At 42.7% G+C, this 24,791-nt stretch overlaps 1 protein-coding gene across 1 annotated transcript in view; it reads left to right on the top strand.

The window, feature by feature from the left end:
* Nucleotides 1–24,791, top strand: part of LOC142656620 (vitellogenin-like) — a 138,400-nt gene that overhangs the window by 42,055 nt on the left and 71,554 nt on the right. Inside the window, exons 5-6 of the mRNA XM_075831547.1 lie at nucleotides 671–839; nucleotides 2,995–3,132. Coding sequence (XP_075687662.1) covers nucleotides 671–839; nucleotides 2,995–3,132 — 307 coding nt within the window. The remainder of the gene's footprint in view (nucleotides 1–670; nucleotides 840–2,994; nucleotides 3,133–24,791) is intronic.

Genomic DNA, 24,791 nt, shown 5'->3' with positions numbered 1-24,791 from the left:
ATGGTTTTATGCTCGAGTTACGTAAAAATGTGTACACCATATTGATTGAGAAAGCAAACATGGCAAGCGGAAAGGAGATGTGAAAGAAGTTGGGGAGGCGCGGGGGCTAACTGAATCTTCACTCCGGGAGCTGGAGAACCTAGCCACGGCTCTGGCTCTACCTATCAGCACTTTCTCTTCACAAACAAGGAAGCACTGTTTAGGAGAAGAGATATTGGCTCTGAAAACAGAATCCATGGGCCCATAGCAGTTTCGAGGTATGCCCCATTAGAGGTATGCTACTGCCATCTAGCTCTCTCAAAACATTCTTCTTCTGCATTATCCGATCCGCAGCTGCCCCTGCATTACTGCTACATTGCTGGGTTTCTTATGTTAGGGGAAATGTTTCCCCCCTAATATAAGTGACCCAGCGATGTAGCAGTATTTAGCAGCAATGATATGGTGAGGGGGGCTTTGAGGGCCCGGTCACAACAGCAATTGCTGCAACCCCTATAGCTGTGCTATTAGATAGATAGATAGATAGATAGATAGATAGATAGATAGATAGATAGATAGATAGATAGATAGATAGATAGATAGATGTTCTGTTATCATGTCATGTTGTTCCTTTTTATCAACACTCCAGGAGACCAATTATATGATGTTTTTTAATCTTGTTTGCTAATAACAGGGATTATCTTGAGAAGCATCCGCTGCAGTTCTCCTATCATGATGGCAAGATACAAAGGATATGTCCAGTGCGAGAGGAAAAGACATGGGCTCTCAATGTCAAGCGAGGAATTCTGAGTGTTCTGCAGGGCAACCTAAAAACACCTTCTACTGGACGGACCATTGAAGAGGTAAAATAATCACAATTGTGTCCATTTCTGTTTACTGCATTTACAATTTATTATAAATGTTGGCCCCCATATTCACTATTCAGGGGCGTAACTAGGAAAGACTGGGCCCCATAGCAAACTTTTGACTGGTCCCCCCCTCCCCTGGGTGCCACACAAACCCCCATTGTAGATAGTGCCTCCCTGTAGATTCCACCACATAGCGCCCCCCTGTAGATAGCACCATACAGCTCCCCTGTAGATAGCGCCATACAGCCCCCTCCCTGTATAAAGCGCCATACAGCCCCCTGTAGATAGCATCATACAGCCCCCTCCCTGTCAAGGGGCCCCTCCAACTTCTCATGACCGACAGCCCTCAGCTTTCAGCTGCATCGCTTAGTCTCCTTAGTGACCCAACGATGCAGCACTAGCAACCAGGTGCGTCACTAAGGTCTTAACCCCTTCCCGTCATTTGTCGTAAATATACGTCATGGAAAGCCAGTGCTTCCCGCAAAATGTCGTATACTTACACCAAATGTTTGGCACCGGCTCAGAAGCTGAGTCGGTGCCATAATCGCCGGATCTCAGCTGTATCTGACAGCTGACATCCGGCTGTAATGGCGGGGACCGAAATTAGCTACGATCCAGCCATTAACCCCTTAAGTGCAGCGCTCAAACGCGATCGCTGCACTTAAGGTGTTTGCAGCTCATCGGAACCCCAGCAATGAAATTGCCGGGGTTCCGGTGGCTGCAATGGCAACCGGAGGCCTAATACTGGCCTCCCGGTCTGCCTAGCACCGAAGCCGGTCAAGATCCGCCCGATCCGTTACAGCTGACATCCACCTGTAACGGCAGGTAACCGGAGGTAGCTCCGATCAATTCCATTAACCCCTTCGATGCAGCAATCGAAATCGATTGCTGCATCGTAGCGGTTACTAGCAGATCGCCAGCCCTGACAGGCAATCAGGACTGGCGACTGCTGTTATGGCAACAGGAGACACAATGGTCTCCTGCTCTGCCATTACGGAGGCCGATTTAGGCCCCGCCGGGAGGCGAAGCCTAATCGGCTTGCTGTCAGTGAATGACTGACAGATCTAATACATTGCACTACATAGGTAGTGCAATGTATTAGAAAAAAAAAATCTGACCGTTGGACCTTCAAGTCCCCTAGTGGGACTTGAGAAAAAGTGTAAAAAAAGTATAAAAAAGTGTACAAAAAAGTGCAAAAAATAAAAGTTTGAAAACAATAAAAGTTTCAAGTAATCAAATAAAACACAATCCCCCTTTTACTCTTATCAAGTCCTTTATTATTGAAAAATAATAATAAACCATATGTATTTGGTATCGCCACGACCATAACGACCTGAGGTATCAAAATATTATATTATTTATTGCACGCGGTGAACAGCATAAAAAAAAACGTAAAAAACTTTACCAGAGTTTCTGTTTTTTGGTCACTTTGCCCTACAAATATTAGAATAAAAAGTGATCAAAAAGTCGCACGTATCCAAAAATGGTACCTATAAAATCTATAGCTCGTCCCGCAAAAAAACAAGCCCTCATACAGCTCCGTCGACAAAAAAATTAAAAAGTTATGGTTCTCACAACTTGGCGACAGAAAAAATACATTCTTTTTACAAAAGTAATTTTATTGTGCAAAAAGTTGTAAAACATAAAAAAGTGCTATAAATTAGGTATCGCCGGAATCGTACTGACCCGCAGAATAAAGTTAACATGTAATTTATAAGGCATGGTGAATGCTGTATAAAAAAAACGAAAAAAGCTGTGCCAGAATTGCGTTTTTTTGTTTACCTGGCATCCCAAAAAATAGGATAAAAGGTGATCAAAAAGTTGCATGTACCCCAAAATGGTACCAATAATAACTACAGCTCGTCCCGCAACAAACCAGCCCTCATACCGCTACGTCTATGAAAAATAAAATTAGTTATGGCTCCAATAAGTCAGGAAATAAAAAAATATGCAAATATTGTGAAGAACACTCCAGCACTATATTCCGGAGGGATCCCATTTATAGTTAGCAGGATGTGCAGATACTTTATGGCTTTGTAGCAGCTGTTAATATGAACATTACTGGAGCGCTCCAAACATTTTATTAATTCTGTAGATGTGACTTTTTAATTAAATAAACTGCAGTACTAGTGCCTTTATTTTTTTGCAGGTTGATGTTTTAGGAAAATGTCTTACAATATATGAATTCAGAGGGCAATCTGTCTGGAAGAAAAAAGACTTAAGCCAGTGTTCAAACAGAATGTTAGGAGCTACATCTCTGAGATCCGTGGCTCTTCCCGGTAAAACTGTAAGTATCAGTAATATTATTCTGGGACAATAGTCACACAACTTCTCTAGTAACACTTCAATTACCTTTTTTTTTATTGGACTGCAGTTACTGACTGTAAGCTACAGGTTTCATACCAAATGTGTGCCAGCCACAGATGCCTCAATAGTTCCATAACCATAGATGCCCCTATCATCTATTAGATGCTTTTTCTAAATGACATCATTTGGAGTTCTGATTTAAGGTAGACAGAGAGGCACCACGTGGTTACTTCCATGGCATATTGGTGTAAAAATGAGTTGCAGCTGGGACCATACCTAATTCGTTGACAGGCCCCTTTATATGCAAACAGCATGTACTGTAAATCATGATCGGGCGCCATTCAGCAGGCACCTGCTTATGTATTTAGAGGGAGCAGCTAATAATTTAATTGCCATTCCAACAGGTGCCCCTTTAAGTGCTCCAGCAGTAGGTTCTGCCTGAAGTGTCCAAGTCAGAGGTGTGCCCTATTAAGTGATTGCCATCTTTTTCTCAAATCATTTAATTTTTGGCTAAATTGAAAATAAATGTAAAATTCGTAACTGAGGATTTTGAAGGTAAAGACAGAAGAAAATCTTTACTTTACAGCTGAATCAATACACTTGGTAAGATTCTGATCAACCAATACAAGTGTTATATATCACATAGTAATAAGTGAAGACTGTAGTTCCTTCTGCCACTGCATGAATTATAACCCCGGGCTGACCCTAAGGGCTGTCCTTAGCATCCTATGCCTAATAGAAAATAAACCGCTTTTCACAGGTCTTCATCGGGCACCAGGAGTTAAAGGGAATGTGCAGGATTAAGGACACATGGCTGCATTCTATTAGAAACAGTGCCACACTTGTCCACAGGATGTGTCTGGTAATGCAGCTCCGCTCTATTTATGTAAATGGAGCTGAGCTGCAGTATCTCACATAACCCATGGATAGGTGTGGCACAGTTTCTAGAAGAAAGCAGCCATGTTTTTCTTATCCTGCATAACCTTTTTAAGGGGTTTTCCCACCATAGTAAGTGATAGCATATCACCTACTAATCAGTGGGGGCCTGATTGCCACAATATTTTTCCATTGACATGGCCATTTGCGGACTTGAACTAGCGATTGTAGGATTACTTGCACAATATACTGCAATACTTATATTGTGCTTCTACTAAGCCCCTGTAATGATGGGGGTAGGGAAACAGACAAGTGAGCCCTAATCTACCCGCCACTCAGTCCCTGCCTACTTGCAACGACACGCCCTAGGCGACGGGGTACAACTGGGCGACGGTCCCTACACTCAATAAATGAACGACAAGCAAACGGACAAGGGAACACAGAACCTAAGGGAAACGGGACAGTTGCCCACGGCAACACCGTGCGCAATAAGAGTAGTAAACGAGCCGAGTCAAACCAAGAGAGTACGAGGTGCCAAACGCAGAGCAGGAGAGTAGTGAACAAGCCGGGTAAAACCAGGAGAGCACGAGGTACCAAACGCAGAGCAGGAGAGTAGTCAACAAGCCGGGGTCAATAGGAATCAGGGAAAAATAGTACAAGAAGCTGCAGCAGGGCCAGGAAACCAACAGAGAAGATTCACAAGCAAGGAGGAACAGGAAGGGCAGGTATAAATAGACAGAGGGCGGGAGCTAGCTCCGTCTGGCCAGGCTGCGATAGGCTCTCCCACTCCTAAGCCTGCCATCCTGAGTGGTGGAAGATGGAGTCAGTCTCACAGACCTAGAAGCAGGTGCAGACTGATTACCTATGGGCGTTGATAAAGAAGCTGTGCCTGGCAGATCCTTTACAGTACCCCCCCTTTTAAGAGGGGCCACCAGACCCTTTCTAAGTGGACCTGGTTTATTGGGGAAACGAAGGTGGAACCTCCTGACCAATATCCCAGCGTGAACATCCCGGCCGGGTACCCACGTCCTCTCCTCAGGCCCGTATCCTCTCCAATGGACCAGGTACTGGAGGGAGCCTTGGACCATCTTGCTGTCCACAATCTTGGCCACCTCGAATTCTACCCCCTCAGGGGTGAGAACAGGGACCAGAGGTTTCCTCGAGGGAGCCAAGGACGGGGAGCAGCGTTTAAGGAGGGAGGCATGAAACACGTCATGTACTCGAAAAGATGGGGGCAACTCCAGTCGGAAGGAGACAGGATTGAGGACTTCAATGACCTTGTACGGCCCTATAAACCGGGGAGCAAACTTCTTGGACGGGACTTTCAGGCGTAAATTTTTTGACGATAGCCACACCAGATCCCCGACCATAAACAAGGGGTTAGCAGAACGTCTTCTATCTGCCTGAGTTTTTTGTATGCTCTGGGACGCCTCTAGGTTCTTCTGAACCTGGGCCCAGACTGTGCACAGTTCCCGATGAACGACTTCTACCTCGGGATTGTTGGAACTACCAGGTGAAACGGAGGAAAACCGCGGATTAAACCCGGTTATTAAGGGAAAATTCGGCGAGGGGAATGAATGAGACCCAATCATATTGACAGTCAGAGATAAAACACCTTAAATATTGTTCTAGAGACTGATTAGTCCTCTCAGTTTGGCCATTAGTTTCAGGATGGAAGGCAGAGGAGAAGGACAGATCAATCTCCAACTTTTTACAGAAGGCTCTCAGAAACAATGAAACAAATTGTACCCCTCTGTCAGAAACAATATTGACAGGGACCCCATGGAGACGCAGGATGTGTTTGACAAACAAGGTAGCTAACGTCTTAGCATTGGGTAGTTTCTTGAGGGGCACAAAGTGGCACATCTTACTGAAGCAGTCTACTACAACCCACACCACCGACTTGCCTTGAGATGGAGGCAAATCGGTGATAAAATCCATGGAGATATGGGTCCAAGGTCTCTGGGGAATGGGCAAAGAACGTAGTAAGCCCGCTGGTCGGGACCTGGGAGTCTTGGACCTAGCACAAACTTCACAAGCGGTGACGAAGGCCTTAACGTCTTTAGGCAACCCAGGCCACCAATAGTTTCTGGCAATGAGGTGCTTGGTACCCAGGATGCCTGGATGACCAGATAGTCCGGAGTCATGATTTTCCCTAAGTACCCTTAGCCGGAATTGTAGGGGAACAAACAGCTTGTTCTCAGGAAGGTTCCCGGGAGCTGTAACTTGATCAGCCGCAATCTCAGAGACTAAATCAGAATCAATAGAGGAAATGATTATACCTGGAGGCAAAATACAAGCAGGATCTTCCTCCGAAGGAGGGCTGGCCATGAAGCTACGCGACAGTGCATCAGCCTTAATATTTTTAGACCCAGCCCTATAGGTAACAGAAAAGTTGAATCTGGTAAAAAATAACGTCAAAATGCTCACTACACCTCTAGATGAATGTCTCAAGGGTGTAGTTTTTAAAACGGGGTCACTTCTTGGGGGTTTCAACTGTACTGGTACCTCAGGGGCTTCTGCATACATGACTTTGCTCCAAAAAATCCCCAGTAGGCCAAATGGTGGTCCTTTCCTTCTGAGCCCTCCCATGGGCTCAAACGGCAGTTTATCACCACAAATGGGGTACTGTCGCACTCAGGACAAATTGGGCAACAGAATGGGGTATTTTATTTCTTGTGAAAATTAGAAATTTTCAGCCAAAACTACATATTATTGGAAAAAATTATTTTGTTTTCATTCCCAGCCCAATTCAAATAAGTTCTGTGAAAAAACTGTGGGGTCAAAATGGTCACAACACCCATAAATGAATTCCTTGAGGGGTGTAGTTTCCAAAATGGGGTCACTTCTGGTGGGTTTCCATTGCTTTGATACCTCTGGGACTCTGCAAATGCGACATGGCACCCGAAAACCAATCCAGCAAAATCTGGACTCCAACAAACACATAGCACTGCTTTGCTTCTGAGCCCTCCCATGGGCCCAAATGGCAGTTTATCACCACAAATGGGGTATTGCCGCACTAAGAACAAATTGGGCAACAAAATGGGGTATTTTGTTCCCTGTGAAAATAAGACATTTTGATAAAAAATTCCATCTTATTGGAAACAATGTCATTTTTTTTATTTCACAGACCAATTCAAATAGGTGCTGTGAAAAAACTGTGTGGTCAAAATGATAACCACAACCACAAATGAATTCCTTGAGGGGTGTAGTTTCCAAAATGGGGTCACTTCTGGTGGTTTTCCATTGCTTTGATACCTCTGGGGCTCTGCAAATGCGACATGGCACCCCAAAGCCAATCCAGCAAAATCTGCACTCCAAAGAACAAATAGCGCTCCTTTCTTTCTGAGCCCTCCCATGGGCCCAACGGCAGTTTATCACCACAAATGGGGTATTGCTGCACTCAGGACAAATTGGGAAACAAAATGGAGTATTTTATTTCTTGTGAAAATAAGAAATTTTGACCTAAAACTACATATTATTGGAAAAAATTATTTTTTTTTAAATTCCCAGCCCAATTCAGATAAGTTCTGTGAAGAAACTATGGGGTCTGAATAGTCACATTACCCATAAATGAATTGTTTGAAGGGTGTAGTTTCCAAAATGGGGTCACTTCTGGTGGGTTTCCATTGCTTTGATACCTCTGGGACTCTGCAAATGCGACATGGCACCTGAAAACCAATCCAGCAAAATCTGGACTCCAACAAACACATAGCGCTCCTTTCCTTCTGAGCCCTCCCATGGGCCCAAACGGCAGTTTATCACCACAAATAGGGTATTGCCGCACTCAGGACAAATTGGGCAACAAAATGGGTTATTTTGTTCCCTGTAAAAATAGGAAATTTTGATCATAAGTTACATCTTATTGGAAAAAATGTCATTTTTTTAATTTCACAGCCCAATTAAAATAGGTGCTGTGAAAAAACTGTGTCGTCAAAATGATAACAACAGCCATAAATGAATTCCTTGAGGGGTGTAGTTTCCAAAATGGGGTCACTATTGGGGGATTCCTACTGTTTTGGCACCTCAACACCTCTTCAAACCTGGCATGCTGCCTAAAATATATTCTAATAAAAAAAGAGGCCTCAAAATGCACTAGGTGCTCCTTTGCTTCTGGGGCTTGTGTTTTAGTCCACAAGAACACTAGAGCCACATGTGGGAGATTTCTAAAAACTGCAGAATCTGGAAATACATATTTCGTAGTGTTTCTCTGGTAAAACCTTCGGTGTTACACAAAAAGTTTTTAATAATATTGAAATTCAGCAAGAAAAATGAAATTTGCAAATTTCACCTCCACTTTGCTTTAATTCCTGTGAAAAGCCTGAAGGGTTAAAAAACTTTCTAAATGCTGTTTTGAATACTTTGAGGGGTCTAGTTTTTTAAATGGGGTGTTTTATGGGGGTTTCTAATACATAGGCCCCTCAAAGCCACTTCAGAACTGAAGAGGTACCTTAAAAAAAGGCTTTTGAAATTTCCTTAAAAAAAAGAGAAATTACTGTTTATGTTCTAAGCCTTGTAACGTCCAAGAAAAATAAAATAATGTTCAAAAAACGATGCCAATCTAAAGTAGACATATGGGAAATGTGAACTAGTAACTATTTTGGGTGGTATAACCGTCTGTTTTACAAGCAGATGCATTAAAATTGTGAAAAATGCTATTTTTTATAAATGTTCCCTAAATTTTGCAAATTGTCACCAATAAGCACTGAATATATCGTCCAAATTTTACCACTAACATAAAGCTCAATGTGTCACGAGAAAAAAGTCTCAGAATCGCTTGGATAGGTTTAAGCATTCCAACGTTATTACCACATAAAGTGAAATATGTCAGATTTGAAAAATGGGCTCTGAGCCTTAAGGCCAAAACAAGGCTGCGTCCTTAAGGGGTTAAGGACCTCAAAAGCCTGGACAGCCTCAGGAGGCCAGTGGAGGAGATCAGCACCTTTGCGAGTGAGATCCGTAAGAGGCTTAGCGATGACCGAGAAGTTAGCAATAAATCTCCTGTAATAATTAGCGAAACCCAGGAAGCACTGTAACGCCTTCAGGGAGGCAGGTTGGACCCATTCCGCCACAGCCTGGACCTTGGCGGGGAATTCATGAGGAGTGAGGATTTGACCCAAAAATGGTATCTCCTGCACCCCAAACACACATTTTTCGGTCTTCGCAAACAGTTTGTTTTCCCGAAGGACCTGGAGCACCTTCCTGACATGCTCAATGTGGGAGGACCAGTCCTTGGAAAACACAAGTATGTCATCAAGGTACACTACAAGAAATACCCCCAGGTAGTCTCTTAAAATCTCATTTATGAAATTTTGGAAGACCGCGAGAGCATTACACAACCCAAAGGGCATGACGAGGTATTCGAAATGACCTTCGGGCATGTTAAACGCAGTCTTCTACTCATCCCCCTCTTTGATGCAGATAAGGTTATAAGCCCCCCGTAGATCAAACTTAGAGAACCATTGGGCCCCCTGAACCTGATTAAAGAGATCAGGAATCAAAGGAAGGGGATACTGGTTCCTCACAGTGACCTTATTCAAGTTTCGGTAGTCAATGCATGGCCTAAGACCACCATCCTTCTACCCTTAGGGAGCTTAGCTCCTGGTACCAAATTGATAGCGCAATCGTATTCTCTATGAGGAGGTAACACTTCGGAGGCCTCCTTAGAGAAAACATCAGCGAAGTCCTGAACAAACTCAGGTAGCGTGTTCACCTCCTCAGGGGGAGAAATAGAATTAACAGAAAAACATGACGTCAAGCATTCATTACCCCATTTGGTAAGATCCCCAGTATTCCAGTCAAACGTGGGATTATGCAACTGCAACCAGGGAAGGCCTAAAACCAAATCGGACGATAATCCCTGCATTAACAGTACAGAGCACTGCTCCAAATGCATGTAGCCAACAAGGAGTTCAAAAACAGGGGTATGCTGTGTAAAATAACCATTAGCAAGAGGAGTGGAGTCGATACCCACTACCGGGACAGGTTTAGGCAAATCAATCAAAGGCATAGCTAGAGACATAGCAAATTGCACAGACATGATATTAGCAGAAGACCCTGAATCCACGAAGGCACTGCCGGTAGCAGACCTACCACCAAAAGAGACCTGAAAGGGAAGCAAGATTTTATTACGTTTCCTATTTACGGGAAATACCTGTGCGCCCAAGTGACCTCTCCGATGATCACTTAGGCGCGGAAGTTCCTCCGGCTGCTTATTCTTACGCCCAGGACAGTTGTTCACTTGATGCTTGTCATGCCCACAGTAGAAGCAGAGACCATTCTTCCTGCGGAACTCTCTATGTTTTTGGGGGGACACGGAGGCCCCGAGTTGCATAGTTACCTCCGAGTCTTCCCTGGAAGAACGAAGCAACGGAACCTCGGGAGGCATCATGGGGGAGTCAGAGGAGAAAACACCAAGACGTTCAAGTCGTCGTTCCCTGAGACGTCGGTCAAGTCGTACCGCTAAAGTCATAACCTGGTCTAGGGAGTCAGAAGAGGGGTAGCTAACTAGCAGGTCTTTCAGGGCGTTCGACAGGCCCAACCTAAACTGGCACCTTAAGGCAGGGTCATTCCACCGAGAAGCTACGCACCACTTCCTAAAGTCAGAACAATACTCCTCAACAGGTCTCTTACCCTGACGTAAGGTCACCAGCTGACTCTCGGCAAAGGCAGTCTTGTCAGTCTCATCATAAATGAGTCCGAGAGCAGAAAAGAAAAGATCAACGGAGAAAATTTCAGGGGCGTCAGGAGCCAAGGAGAAGGCCCATTCTTGGGGCCCCTCCAGGAGCCGGGACATAATTATACCCACCCGCTGGCTCTCAGAACCTGAGGAGTGGGGCTTTAAGCGAAAATAGAGCCTACAACTCTCCCGAAAGGAGAGAAAAGTCTTCCGGTCCCCTGAGAACCGGTCAGGTAACTTGAGGTGGGGTTCAAGAGGTGAGGTGAGGGGCACTACCATGGTAGCATCAGGCTGGTTGACCCTCTGAGCCAGGGCCTGGATCTGTAGGGAGAGACCCTGCATTTGCTGAACCAGGGTCTAACGGGGGTCCATAGTAGTGTCAGGGATCAGGGTAGACTAGGTATTTGGGCTTGTGAATATGTAATGATGGGGCTAGGGAAACAGACAAGTGAGCCCTAATCTACCCGCCACTCAGTCCCTGTCTACTTGCAACGACCCGCCCTAGGCGACGGGGTACAACTGGGCGACGGTCCCTACACTCAATAAGTGAACGACAGACAAACAGACAAGGGAACACAGAACCTAAGGGAAACGGGGCAGTTGCCCACGGCAACACAGTGAGCAACAAGAGTAGTAAACGAGCCGAGTCAAACCAGGAGAGTACGAGGTGCCAAACGCAGAGCAGGAGAGTAGTGAACAAGCCGAGTAAAACCAGGAGAGCACGAGGTACCAAACGCAGAGCAGGAGAGTAGTCAACAAGCCAGGGTCAATAGGAAGCAGGGACAAATAGTACAAGAAGCTGCAGCGGGGCCAGGAAACCAACAGAGAAGATTCACAAGCAAGGAGGAACAGGAAAGGCAGGTATAAATAGACAGAGGGCGGGAGCTAGCTCCGTCTGGCCAGGCTGCGATAGGCTCTCCCACTCCTAAGCCTGCCATCCTGAGTGGTGGAAGATGGAGTCAGTCTCACAGACCTAGAAGCAGGTGCAGACTGATTACCTATGGGCGTTGATAAAGAAGCTGTGCCTGGCAGATCCTTTACAGCCCCCCTCTTTGTATCGGTTTAGCTGCCGCGGTTACTATTGACCGTGGCATCTAAGTAGTTAAACAGCCTACATTGGAGTTATCTCCGATTCCGGGCATTAGAACAGTGTGTCAGCAGAAATATACAGCTGAGACCCACAGCATATGGAGCGGGCTTAGCCTGTGAGCCCGCTCAATACCACCCCCTCCCCTTATGACGTACATGTACCATGGTTGGTCTTTAACAGGTTAAAATAAATATATTTAAAGGGGATGTCAATTTTTTTTAGAACCATATTAGGGCATTATAAATTAAACTAGGGGAATCACTCATTCGTAAACCTCAGTCTTTTAGCCAGAGTGGAGAACGGCTACAAATAGCATTTCTCTCTAGAGAACTTGGCACGTCTGTGCATTACACACATTCATTGATTTGATCCAGCATCATGTAATGCTTCATTTCCCCTGTAGTGGTGCTGCAATTGAACGCTTGATGCCAGATTGCCCAGCAGATTACAGCTGATTATTGTGGGTCCCAGCAGCACGGGAGCTTGTCATCAGTTTATCATCAGGGCATGCTTTAATAATTCATGAATTTTTTTGTTTTTGAGTTTTGAACTGTTGATCTTTATAATTTTTCTATGTACCCACAAGTGGAATCATCTGTGCAACAAAATATTTATAGTAGACTTATTCCCTTAAATGTCACTGTTAGTAGTAACAATCTTTTAAACCCTTTTAATAAATGACTTGAATTTGTTTTGACAAGTTATTCACAGACTTATTGCCAGATAAGTTATTTTGCTAGATTTATGTAGTCATTCCTGGAACACTACAACCGCTTTCTGTTTATCTAGTCTCAGATAACCTTCATTGGGATGAGCTGGTCTTCTTCCAGAATAGAAGTTAGCATAGGGCCAGCATCCTTTGAAATAAATCAGTTTACAAAATGAGTTTTATCTCTAATATATGATTGGCTTTTTGTGTTTAATCCTTAAATGCTATGGAAACTTTTGACATAGATTTTTTTTTTTTATGTATGTTAGTAGTAACCATGAGTTAGAAAGTTTGCACTAAGTTTCAGGCTGCAATCTTCATTCTTTTTTTTTTAAAATCAGACAAGTTTTTATTGAAAATACAACATGAATTATACATCCTTTTCATTTCTGATAAAGTACAAAGAATCAGTCAACAGGAGAAAAAGCAAAGTAACAACATAACATCTTGTGCTTAGAACAAAATTCCTGTAATTTACATTACACTTTGCCTTTCATCATCATTAGTTGTACCAGTATATATATCCCTTTCCCTAACCCTAACACCCGAACTCCCCCCCCCTTTCGCAGTACCTCCTCTGTTCCTTCATTCGCCAAGTCCCTCCACCTCTTCCCTCCTTCCTGTATGCCTGCCCGTGATCTCACCATACTTTACACATATATATGCGTCAGTCCACCTTCAAATCTCATCTAATGTGTCACATTACTATAGGTGTTCACCCATTTACTCCATTGCTTCTCATATTTATGCATTGCCCCTCTTTTTAGATATATTCGGTGTTCCAGTGATACCGTGTGATTAACATATCCAACTAGCTCAGCCACCTCCGGGGGATCCGCCTGCAGCCAATATTTTGCAATTAATTTCCTAGCATGGTACAGAACCTTAATTATAGCCAGTAATTCTACCCCATCTCCTCCTTCCTCCCCCATACAACCCAATAAAAAGATCTTAGGTTCCAGTGGGAAATCTCTACCATATACTCTAGATACTATTCCCTTAAAGGAATAGTGTCATCACAAATAATTTTTTTATATGTTAAAGATGTTAGTGCTTTAATAAAGACGTTTATATTCATTTGTGTGTTTGTGTTTTACTGTTTATTATTTTTACACTTTTTCTCCCCTATGGGGGCTGCCATTTTTTGTTCCATTTCTGTGTGTGTCGATTAACGACACACACAGACATGGAATACGGCAGCCACAGTCCCATAGGGACTGTGAACGGCTCCCGTCCCATTGACTGCCGTGTACGGCGTCTGTGTGGGAACTGCGCATGCGCCGCTCCCACACAGTCCTATTCGAAATTGGCGCCGTCCGGCGCCATTTTCCTGTGGACCGGAAGTCGCGGCCGGACAGTAATATTACTACTTCCGGTCGCGGCTTCCGGACTTGTGCACATGGAACAGCGGCAGCAAACGGAGCGGACGGGCCGGAGGGAGCCGCGGCGGCAGGAGCAGGTAAGAGATTTCAATGTATGTTAGTGTTTGTGTGTGTTTACTACTGTATGTAAACCTACTACACTGTGGGTTACCTCAAAAAATGGCGACACACAGTGTAGGAGGTTAAACCTTTCAAACCCCTCGTTTATCCCGGCACTAGCCAGGATAAAGGAGGGGGGGATGCTGAGAGCTCACTAGAGCGAGGGCTTTTAACCCAATGTTGCAATGCTGCAATTTTGGGAACTAGCTCCATCTAGTGACCAAAAATGGGTAGTATTATAAATTAGAAAAAATTTATAATATTTCCTGACTCGCGAAAAAAAATAAAAAAATTTGAACAATGTTTAATCACCCACACACTAAATGTTTAATTTTTAAAAAAAAAACATGTTTTTCGGGCAACACCATGCCTTTAACTGCTTTCCAATATATATTCAGCCTTGGGCAACTCCAAAACACGTTCAACTCGACAAAGTCCTGCACCCTTGCTGATACCGTAATCCCCAGATATTTAAATTTCCGTACACACGGCACTTCAGTTCCTCCAATCATCAATGGTGTATTCACTGGCTGGAGTGGTAACAACGCCGACTTACTCCAATTAATTTTTAACCCTGAAAACCTGCCAAACCTCTCCAATATCGCCATTATCACTGGCAGTGAATGATCTATCTCCCCCAGGAACAGCAGAATATCGTCCGCGTATAGTGCTATACGCTCCTCCAACTCTCCACAACGAAACCCTTCTATCCCCGGATGTTGTCTTACCATATTTGCTAGTGGCTCAATCGCTAGCGCAAACAGTAACGGAGAAAGTGGGCACCCCTGTCTCGTCCCCCTCTCCAACCTAAAAGAGTCCGACATCCTTCCATTTGCTCTGATCCGAGCCACCGGTTCCTTATACAGTAATTGTACCCACTTAATAAAATTCCTTCCAAAGCCAATCCGCTCCAATACAGCCCATAAGTAGTTCCATTCCACACTATCAAACGCCTTGGCGGCATCTAACGACAACACTGCTCTACACCGCATATCCGGGGCATCTGTCTGCAAATTTAAGAAAAGTCTACGTAAGTTAACTGCTGTAGAACGTGCTGGCATAAATCCTGACTGATCCATCCCTACTATTGTAGTCACTACGCGCGACAACCTATTAGCTAGTACTTTAGCTAAGATTTTTATGTCTGTAGTCAACAGAGATATCGGTCTGTAAGAGTCAGGTTGCGTCCGATCTTTCCCATCTTTAGGAATCACAACTATAGCAGCTTCATACATTGTCTGCGGTAAACGCCCTCTGGCGAAACTATCCTGGAACACCTCCAGTAACTCTGGCAGAACCGTCTCTCCATATGTCTTATACAGTTCAGTGGGTATACCATCTATCCCTGGGGCCTTTTCATTCGCCATAGAGCTCACCGCCTCCTGTATTTCCTCTAAAGTAATTGACTCCTCCAACCCCTCCTTCTCTTCCTCTCCCAAAGTAACCCATGTCATTTCTGCCAGATATTCTGACAGAAGATCCTCCGGATAGTCCACCTTAGTGCGATATAGTTCCTTATAAAATGATGTCAACACCCCTAATATATCTCCTGTTTCCTCCACCAGAGCCCCACTTGCTGCCCTTAACTGATGTATGAACGCACTCTCCCGCGCCGGCCGTGCGATATTTGCTAACAATCTGCCTGTCATCTCGCCCTCCTCATAGTATTTTTGTTGCAGAAATAATCTTTTATTAGCTGCCTGCTCCATCTGATGTTCCCTAAGCAATTTTTGAGCCGCCTTCCATTGGGCTAAAGTTTCCGCATTATTATTGGTAACGTGGCTCGCCTCCGTTATTGTCACCCGGTCCGTCAAATGTTGACCTATTTGCCTTGTCTTAGTTTTTATGTGGGTAATCTCCCTTATATACACCCCTCTTATATTCGCCTTCATAGCATCCCACAGTATATCTGTAGGAACCGTACCCTTATTAAATTCGAAGTATTCTCTCAGGCTCATGGTTATGGTCTCCTCCCCCACCAAGCGTATCCAAAATGGGTTGAGCCTCCAGTGCATTCTCAGCCCCCCCGTCTGTACACCTGTTCGGAGCTTTAGCAACATTGGAGAATGATCAGACAGCGATCGTGACAAATATTCCACCCCCTCCACACATTCCATCCCTATTCCATTATTAAACATTAAATCTATTCTGGACAGCGATGCATATGTAGATGAAACACACGAGTATTGCGTCGTAGACGGCCACTTTGCCCGCCAGATATCCGTGAGTCCAACTTCCGTCATGTATTTACCAAACCTTGTCAGACAAACATCTCTCCCCCCCCCCGTTTGGAAATTTATCCCACCCTTTATCCATTATATTATTAAAGTCTCCCATCAATATGGTCGGTATCATAGGCCAGCCAGCCAGTTTCTCCAACACCTCTCTCATTGGTACCACAGAGTACGGGGGAGGCACATACATCACCACAAGTATACATTCCCAATTAAACAATTTACAATGCACCCCAACATATCTCCCATCCCTATCTTTAAAGGAATCTAAACAGCTAAACGGTACATCTCTATGCACTAGGAGGCTAACCCCCCTCGAGTATGTAGAATGAAAAGAATGAAAGCTGTGCCGTATCCATACCCTATGTATCTGTTGCACCGTATCAGCAGTAAGATGAGTTTCCTGTAAGCCCATCACTCCAGCGGACTGCCCTTTCAAGTAATCAAATATAGCCCGCCTTTTAGCTATCTCCCCCATACCTCTCACATTCCAGGACAACAGATTTACCCTACCCCCCATCTGGACGTTTCTTGCTTTTGACTATGGCTATTCCTATTACCTCCAGTGGCTATCTGAGTGTACTGCGTTGCAAACTCCCTTTCCCTCCAAAACCTCTCCCCTCCCCCCACCCTAACCCCCCCAACTATCCATAAACATACCCTCCTAAGAGGGCCCGGGCTGGTAAAGAAAACTTCACCTCTATGACCATACAGCTTCCCACTCACTTTGCAAAAACACATTCTTTTTCCCTTACAGTGTTTCCCTTTCAGAACCAAGAGCTTCCCGCTACCTCCTCCTCAATAAACAATTAGTATTGTTAATGACTCCAACATCTCAGTCTGCCTTTGAACTGACAGCACTTCCCTCCCCTCCAACTATCAATGACACATGAACTGCAGCCTAACCTTAGACCAACATAAAACTGCATAAAAACAAGGCCTTATGCCCTCATGTAACTCATCTTCCTCCTTTCATAGCAGAGTCCCTTCTTTAGCCATCCGCCTGTTGATCACGCCGCCGCTTCCTCACGATCATGCCGTAGGCGATCATCATGACTGTCCAGCCATCTGAGTGCATCTTTCGGGCTTTCAAAGAATTGCACGGATCCCAATGCCGCCACCCGAAGCTTTGCAGGATACAGCATAGAATATGGAACCCGATGATTCTTCAGCCGCCTTTTTATGTCCAGAAACTGCATCCTCCGCTTCTGGACTTCTGCAGAGAAATCCGGATAAAAAGACACCTTCACACCGTTCACCCGAATATCTTGCCTTTCCCGGGCCTGTCGAAGAATTATGTCTCTATCTTTATAATGGAGCAATTTTACCAGAACAGGTCGCGGTGGCCGCCCAGGTGGACCAGGACGTGTGGGTACTCTATGAGCTCTTTCCACTGCAAATAATGGGGTCAGTGACTCTTTTCCAAATACCTCCAATAGCCATTTTTCAAAAAAGGAATCCGGATTAGACCCTTCCACTTTTTCAGGGATTCCCACCATCCTCACATTATTTCGTCTTAAACGATTCTCCAAATCATCAGTTTTAGATAAGAGATACTTTACATCCTCCGCCACCGCATTTACATCCCGTCTCATGGGCAGCATGCCATCTTCTAAGTTGCTGACTCTGCCCTCCACCGCTGTTGTGCGTTCTGCCACCTTCTGCAGGTCATGACGTATGACAGACAAATCCTCCTTAATTCCCCCCACCTGGCAAGTAAGCTTAGCCAGCGTAGTATTACTCAGGCTTACCGCCGAAAAAACATCTGCCAGCGTGGGGCCCGGCTTGTCCAAGTTCTGCATGCCTCCATTCAATCCTCCTCCTGAACCGCCTGGAGCGTCTCCTCCATTCTCCTCCTCCTCCTCTGACTCCATCTGTGCTCGCAGCGGCTCATATCTCGAGCCTGAGCTGCCAGCCTGCTCCTTCCCTCCATCCGACATTCCTCCAGCTGCCTCAGGTTTCATAGGGGCCTTCCTAGCAAAGCGTTCCAGCCTGGATGCTGCCGCCCCTCTCACATCCCTGCTCTCTGTATACGAGCACATGTCGGCGCCATCTTGCAGCCCCAGCTCACCGTCCTCTGCCGCCTTAGATTTCCTGGACCGGGTCATAACAGCTTCAATCAGCTCCAAAATTGTACCTGGAGGATCACCGTCTTCTCCCCTGTCACTACAGGTATGTCCGCGTTAGTATAGTGGAGTCTCAGGATAATTTCCAGGGTATCGGCAGCGGGAGCTCCGGTTCCTGCTTCCTCTCACATACGCCGCTAAGCCACGCCCCCAATCTTCATTCTTTAATTTATTTTCAGACCCTTTGATATTCAGTTTGCAAGCTGTTCTAGTTTAAGACAATTGTCATGTGGACGTGTCCTCAGTAATACATGCTGGATGTGAGTTCTGTGTGTCCATGATGCTGCTGACTTCACTAGCTTTCATGTATCAGCATAGCTTTCCCTCTACACTAGTCTGTGCTCTTCTCCCTAACTACACTTTGATACTGACAGCCTGTGTGATCTGCCCTCCCTGAAGACTTGGAAGCTTTCCCCCTTCCCACACTCTGATCTGCTGTGTACCACCTCCTCCACTCCCTGCTGCTATCTCTAAGGTCATGTTCACACAACATATTTTCAAGCATATTTTGTTGTGTAAAGGGCTCATATTATGCACAGAAATACACTTGAACCATATAAAAAATTAAAAACAATGAGAAGTCATTGAAAAGAGTATGCAACTGTATTTTGAAATATGAATGGTGGGCTTTAAGTGGAATAGTTTCTTGTAATGCAACGATCCATGCAAATGCTTAAACCAGTTGTCCCACAATTAAATATTAAATTTTATTACATAAATATAATTAAAAAAATCAGGGTCCCCAAACTTTTATTCCTGCGTTTAGGAAAAAGGAGGGTCCTGGGTGGTGTAAGGGTCCTGAAGAGGTACAAGGGGAATTTTGGGGATTTTTTCAGGATTTATATGCATCTATGTGCCAAAATACTAATGATCACCTGGTGAACTATTTCAGTTTTGTCAGATGATCAGAGGGGAGGATTAGAGGCTTCAATTTCTTTGCAAGAGATATCTAAGGTAATTAAAGATCTTCGAAAGAATAGTGCCCCTGGAATAGGCGGAGTTCCATATGAGGGTTATACTTATTATCAAGATGTGTTGGTAGAACATCTTTTTCAATTATATAACTATGCCTATCTCCAGGACAAGTTACCCCCTTCAATGGAAGAGGCTACTATTATATTAATACCAAAAACTGAGAGGGACCTGTCTTATTTGGACGCTTACCGCCCTATCTCGCTTCTAAATACCGATTTGAAAATTCTAGACAAAATTCTAGCCAATAGACTTATGGTGGTAATTCCTTCTCTGTTGAGCTCTGACCAGACTGGTTTTCTCCCAGCAAAATTGATTTCTTATAGTATTCGAAGAGCCTTTGTTAATATTGAATATGGAAGAGATAGATACCATAATGGGGATCTGTTGTCCTTAGATGCAGCTAAGGCCTTTGATACAGTAGAATGGAGTTTCCTTTGGGGGGCGCTGCAAAGATATGGTTTGGGAGAGAACTTAATTAAATGGGGGAATTTTCTGTATTCTAACCCAAGGGTTAGGGTAGGTATGGGGGCACCTTTTCTACCACTTTTCCTCTTCAAGTATCAAGGGGTAGCCGTAAGGGTTGCCCCTTATCCCCACTTTTATTTAGAGACATTGGCGATAAGGATTAGATTTGATCCAGGAATAAAAATTTTTTGGTTCAAGAAAGTGAGGAGAAGATGTACGCCGATGACATGCTACTCTTCCTGAGAGATCTCGGGGATGTGGGGCATGTCGTCGGCATGTATGAACAATTTGGGAACTGTTCGGGTGTTAAATTTAACTGGTCTAAGTAAAAAATTATGGCCTTTGACCCACCTTATATGGCGAGAGGGGAAGTAGGTATTGAAGTTGTAGACTCCTTTCAATATTTGGGGATACTTGAACGTTCCTCCCTTATTTGGAAAACTTAGACAAAAGATTAAAATCTGGAATAAATTGTTATCCCAATACTCTTCACGTATAGCGTTGGTTAAAATGGTGGTTTTGCCAATGGTGTTACATGTCGTTGGCAATGGACCAGTTTTGTTAACCAAAAATATATTCAAAACTCTTGAATCTATTATAAATGACCTGATATGGAGAGGTAAACAAACCCGAATTAAATACGCAAAATTATGTATTTCAATCCATGAGGTTGGTTTTTCTATGCCTGACTTTTTTAAATATTTCTTGGCATGTCATTTACAAAAGTTCACTTTTTGTCTGCCTCTGTTAAGCCATGTCTCTGGCATGGCTTAACAGAAGCCTGTGAAAATCACAATATACTGCAATACATTAGAATTGCAGTATATTGTACCAGCGATCTAATGATCGCTGGTTCAAGTCCCCTAGGAGGACTAATAAATGGTGTAAAAATAAAGTTTAATAAAGTTATTAGTAGGGAAAAAAATTATAATTATAAGTTAATAATAATAATAAAAGTTTTTAAAAAAAACCTTTTCCCATATTTCTTCAAAAGTAATGGAAAAAAGAAATAAAATTGGTATCGCTGCATTCATAAAAGTCTGAACTAATACAATACAGCATTATTTAATGCACATGTTGAACGCCATAAAAAATGTAAAACACCAAAATCGCTGTTTTTTGGTCGCCTTTGCTCGCAAAAAAAATGTAATAAAAAGTGATCAAAAAGTTTTACCTACCAAAGAATGGTACCAATAAAAACTACATCTCGTCCCACAAAAAATAAGCCCTCACACCGCTCAATCCACAGAAAAATAAAAATGTTATGGCTCTCAGAATGTGGTGAAATAAAACAATTTTGTTTTTTAACAAAAAGGTTTTGTTTTTTAAGTAATAAAATATAAAAAAAAAACTACGTAAATTTGGTATCACCATAATCGTATTGAGCCGCAGAATACAGTTAAGTTCTTGTTTTTACTGCACGTGAATTCTGTAAAAACGAAAACCAAAAAAACAATGTAGGAATCACAGTTTTTTCCAATTTCTGCCGCAAATAATTTTTTTCCAGTTTCCCAGTACATTATATGGTACTTTAAATGGTACCATTGGAAACTACAATTCCTCCCGAAAGTAATAAGCTCTCACACCACTCCATTGACAGAAAAATAAAAAAAGTTATGGCTCTTGGAACGCGTGGAGTGAAAAACGAAAACTAAAAAATGAAAAATGGCTCGGTCATTAAGGGATTAAGGGAAGAAGGTTAAGGCGTGTGGAAAAATGTTATTCAACTCCTGGAATTCGGGTGTGTTATCCAAACCAAGTTACTCCTTAAAGAGGCTCTGTCACCACATTATAAGTGCCCTATCTTGTACATAATGTGATCGGCGCTGTATTGTAGATTACAGCAGTGTTGTTTTTTTTTTTACAAAAACTATCAATTTTGACGGAGTTATGACCTATTTTAGATTTACAGCGTGATCTCGCGAGATCACGCTTGCTGTCAATAAGCCCCACACAAACGTTACAGAAGTGTCAGGATTGTGAATAGACATTGTGTCCTGGCTGGAAGCGATGTCTATTCACTGTCAGGACACTTCAATAACGTTAATATGTGTGTATGTGACTGCATATCATGATCTAGCAAAATCACTATGTGCTGTGTAAATAAATGGAGAGAAGTGTATGACGCTGATTGGTCAGCGTCATATACTTCTCTTTACAACGTCCACTTGGTCAAAAGCTCAAATACGCCCAGTTGGCATTAAGAAAGTCATTAGCATAAATCTAAAATAGGTCATAACTCAAAATTCATAAGATCAAAATTGATTGTTTTTCTAAATAAAAAAACACTGCTGTAATCTACATTACAGCGCCGATCACATTATGTAGAAGATAGGCCACTTATAATGTGGTGACAGAGCCTTTTTAAATCCACTATTAAAATTACAATCTTAGGTCTGGAAAGAAGCAAGCGATAGAATGGCCTTTCGGGGCTTTATGGAAAACACTCCATTATGGAATAACATCTTTTTACCTGAATTTTATGTGATACGAGTTCAGTTTTGGGAGAAGTATGGAATATATCAAGTCTCACATTTATTCAGAAATGGAGATTTAAATTCATTCCTCTCCATTCAAAATGAATTTGGGGTTCAAAGTCACAATTGGTTATTATATGCTCAAGTATCATATGCTTGGCATATCACTAAGGAAAAAAGTTGATTTGGAATAAAACCTTTTGGTATAGGGGACACATTATTAAATAGATCACAGACTAAAGGGGGCCATCTCTCTCTGTTATAAACACTTTTCTGTAAGGCTTAAAAATGTAGCTGACTTTAAACTACACTGATAAATGGGTTAGAGGTTTGGGTCAAATCTCCTTAGCACAATAGGAGTCTAGCTACAAAAATATAGAAGGCTCGTCACTTAATGTAGCTCACCAATTTTCACAGTTCATGGTAATTAATAGATTGCACTGCACGTCGAAAAAGTTGGTTGAAATGGGGTATGGAACTATAGATGACTGTCCCAGATTTGGCTTTGCAAGTACAGACCTTGTACATTTGCTTTGGAGATGTCCCAAATTACATCGCTATTGGTCACAGATAATAAATTGTATTAACTTGACTTTACCCCTTTGGCCTGATCAAGATCTTACTCTAATTCTCTTAGGGGATTCTATTGAAATTGATAAAGTTAGATTTCAATTGATTCTTCAACTGCTTTTTTTTAATCACGTTTGGAGATCTTGAAAATATGGAATTCATTTAGAACTCGCCACCTTCGTGAATTGAAAGGGCAGGTGTATAAGGTTTTGCTATATGAAAAATCATATTATTTTTGTAAATTTATGAGAGACAAATTTTATAGTAAATGGAAACCCTGGTTTATTAACTTAACTGATGAAGAAAAAAACCTATATTCAGAGCTCCGAATAAAGGTCTTTCTTTTATTTTAATAATTTATTTTTTATTTATTATTATTATTTTTATTTTTTTAAACTCCACTTTTATTGTATTGGGGGGGTTGGGGCATTCTATATGTCTGATTTGATATGTGATATATTTTGTTGTAGTATAAGACGGAAAAACTTAATAAAGAAATAATTAATATACAATTTTTTTGTTAGATGATGCAAAACATATATATTTTTTTCAATTGGAATAATTTTTGAAAAAATGCCCCTGTGTCTAGATTTTGTTGTTACATACTTGTTAGGATTCCTCCTGGTGTTCTTTTGATTCCACCTTATGTGTCCAGTGCCAGTGAACAAACATATAGGGGAAGATTTATTAAAACTGCGGCAGTCTTAATAAGAAACAAACTGGTGTAAGATGCAACAATTTTTTTTAAGAGGCACACGCCTCTTAATAAATTTGCCACATCTTCGGCTGTCCATGCACTACTTATTGAAATCTATGCCAGCCAGGAGCTGCGAGTGGCTACGCCCTTCTGCTAATCTCCACCCACTTTTTTAAAAACTAGCTAGAGAAGTGGAGACAGCCCAAAAGGCATGATTTTAACCGGTTAAGGACTAGGCTGTTTTACAGCTAAATGACCAGAGCAAATTTCACAATTTTGCTATGCGCTTCTTTAGATGACTATAACTCAGCAGGTGAATAAAGTTAATCTTTGAATTTTACACTCTTTTTAAAGGACAGATAGGGCTTTGTTTTAGTGGCATTTGTCAGTATATATCATTTTTATTTTTTTCTCTAAAGTGGGCAAAATTGGAAAAAAATGCAAGAATTTAGCAATTGCGCCAGTTTATGCTAGCATTTTTCACACACGGTATGGACCACGGACAAAATTAATCTCCTTTCACATTCTTCCACTTCTCCCGTGCATGGGGATACCAAATATGTGTGCCTTATTCACTGTGCGGGCATGTGCCAGGGCTTGGCATAAAAGGAGGCTTTTCGGCCTTTTCGGTCCAGGAATTTTGCATTTGATTTTATAGCCGTATACTGTTTTCTGGGGGTCCTAATGCTGCTGAAACATTAGAATCACCCCATAAATGACTTCATTCGCACAAGTAGACCCCACAAGGTTTCCTTCAAGGGGTTTATCATATTTTTAGCAAGCCCAGTTTTCTTCTGAAAGTTTCTTGAATAAGATGGAACAAAAAAAAATCAGCTATTTTTTAGCAAATGCGTCAGTTTAGGCTAGTATTTTTCACACACGGTATAGACCACGGACAAAATTCATCTCCTTTCACATTCTTACACTTCTCCCGTGCATGGGGATACCAAATATGTGTGCCTTATTCACTGTGCGGGCATGTGCCAGGGCTTGGCATAAAAGGAGGCTCTTCGGTCCAGGAATTTTGCATTTGATTTTATAGCAGCATACTGTTTTCTCGGGGGCGTAATGCTGCTGAAACATTAGAATCACCCCATAAATGACTTCATTCACACAAGTAGACCCCACAAGGTTTCCTTCAAGGGGTTTATCATATTTTTAGACAGTCCAGTTTTCTTCTGAAAGTTTCTTGAATAAGATGGAACAAAATAAAATTACCTTTTTTTTAACAAATGCGTCAGTTTATGCTAGCTTTTTCAC

This window comes from Rhinoderma darwinii, chromosome 6 (genome assembly GCF_050947455.1).
Source record: "Rhinoderma darwinii isolate aRhiDar2 chromosome 6, aRhiDar2.hap1, whole genome shotgun sequence".
NCBI classification, from domain to species: domain Eukaryota; kingdom Metazoa; phylum Chordata; class Amphibia; order Anura; family Rhinodermatidae; genus Rhinoderma; species Rhinoderma darwinii.
The sequence above is the reverse complement of the archived record's forward strand: the minus strand, read 5'-3'. Positions and strand labels throughout refer to the sequence as shown.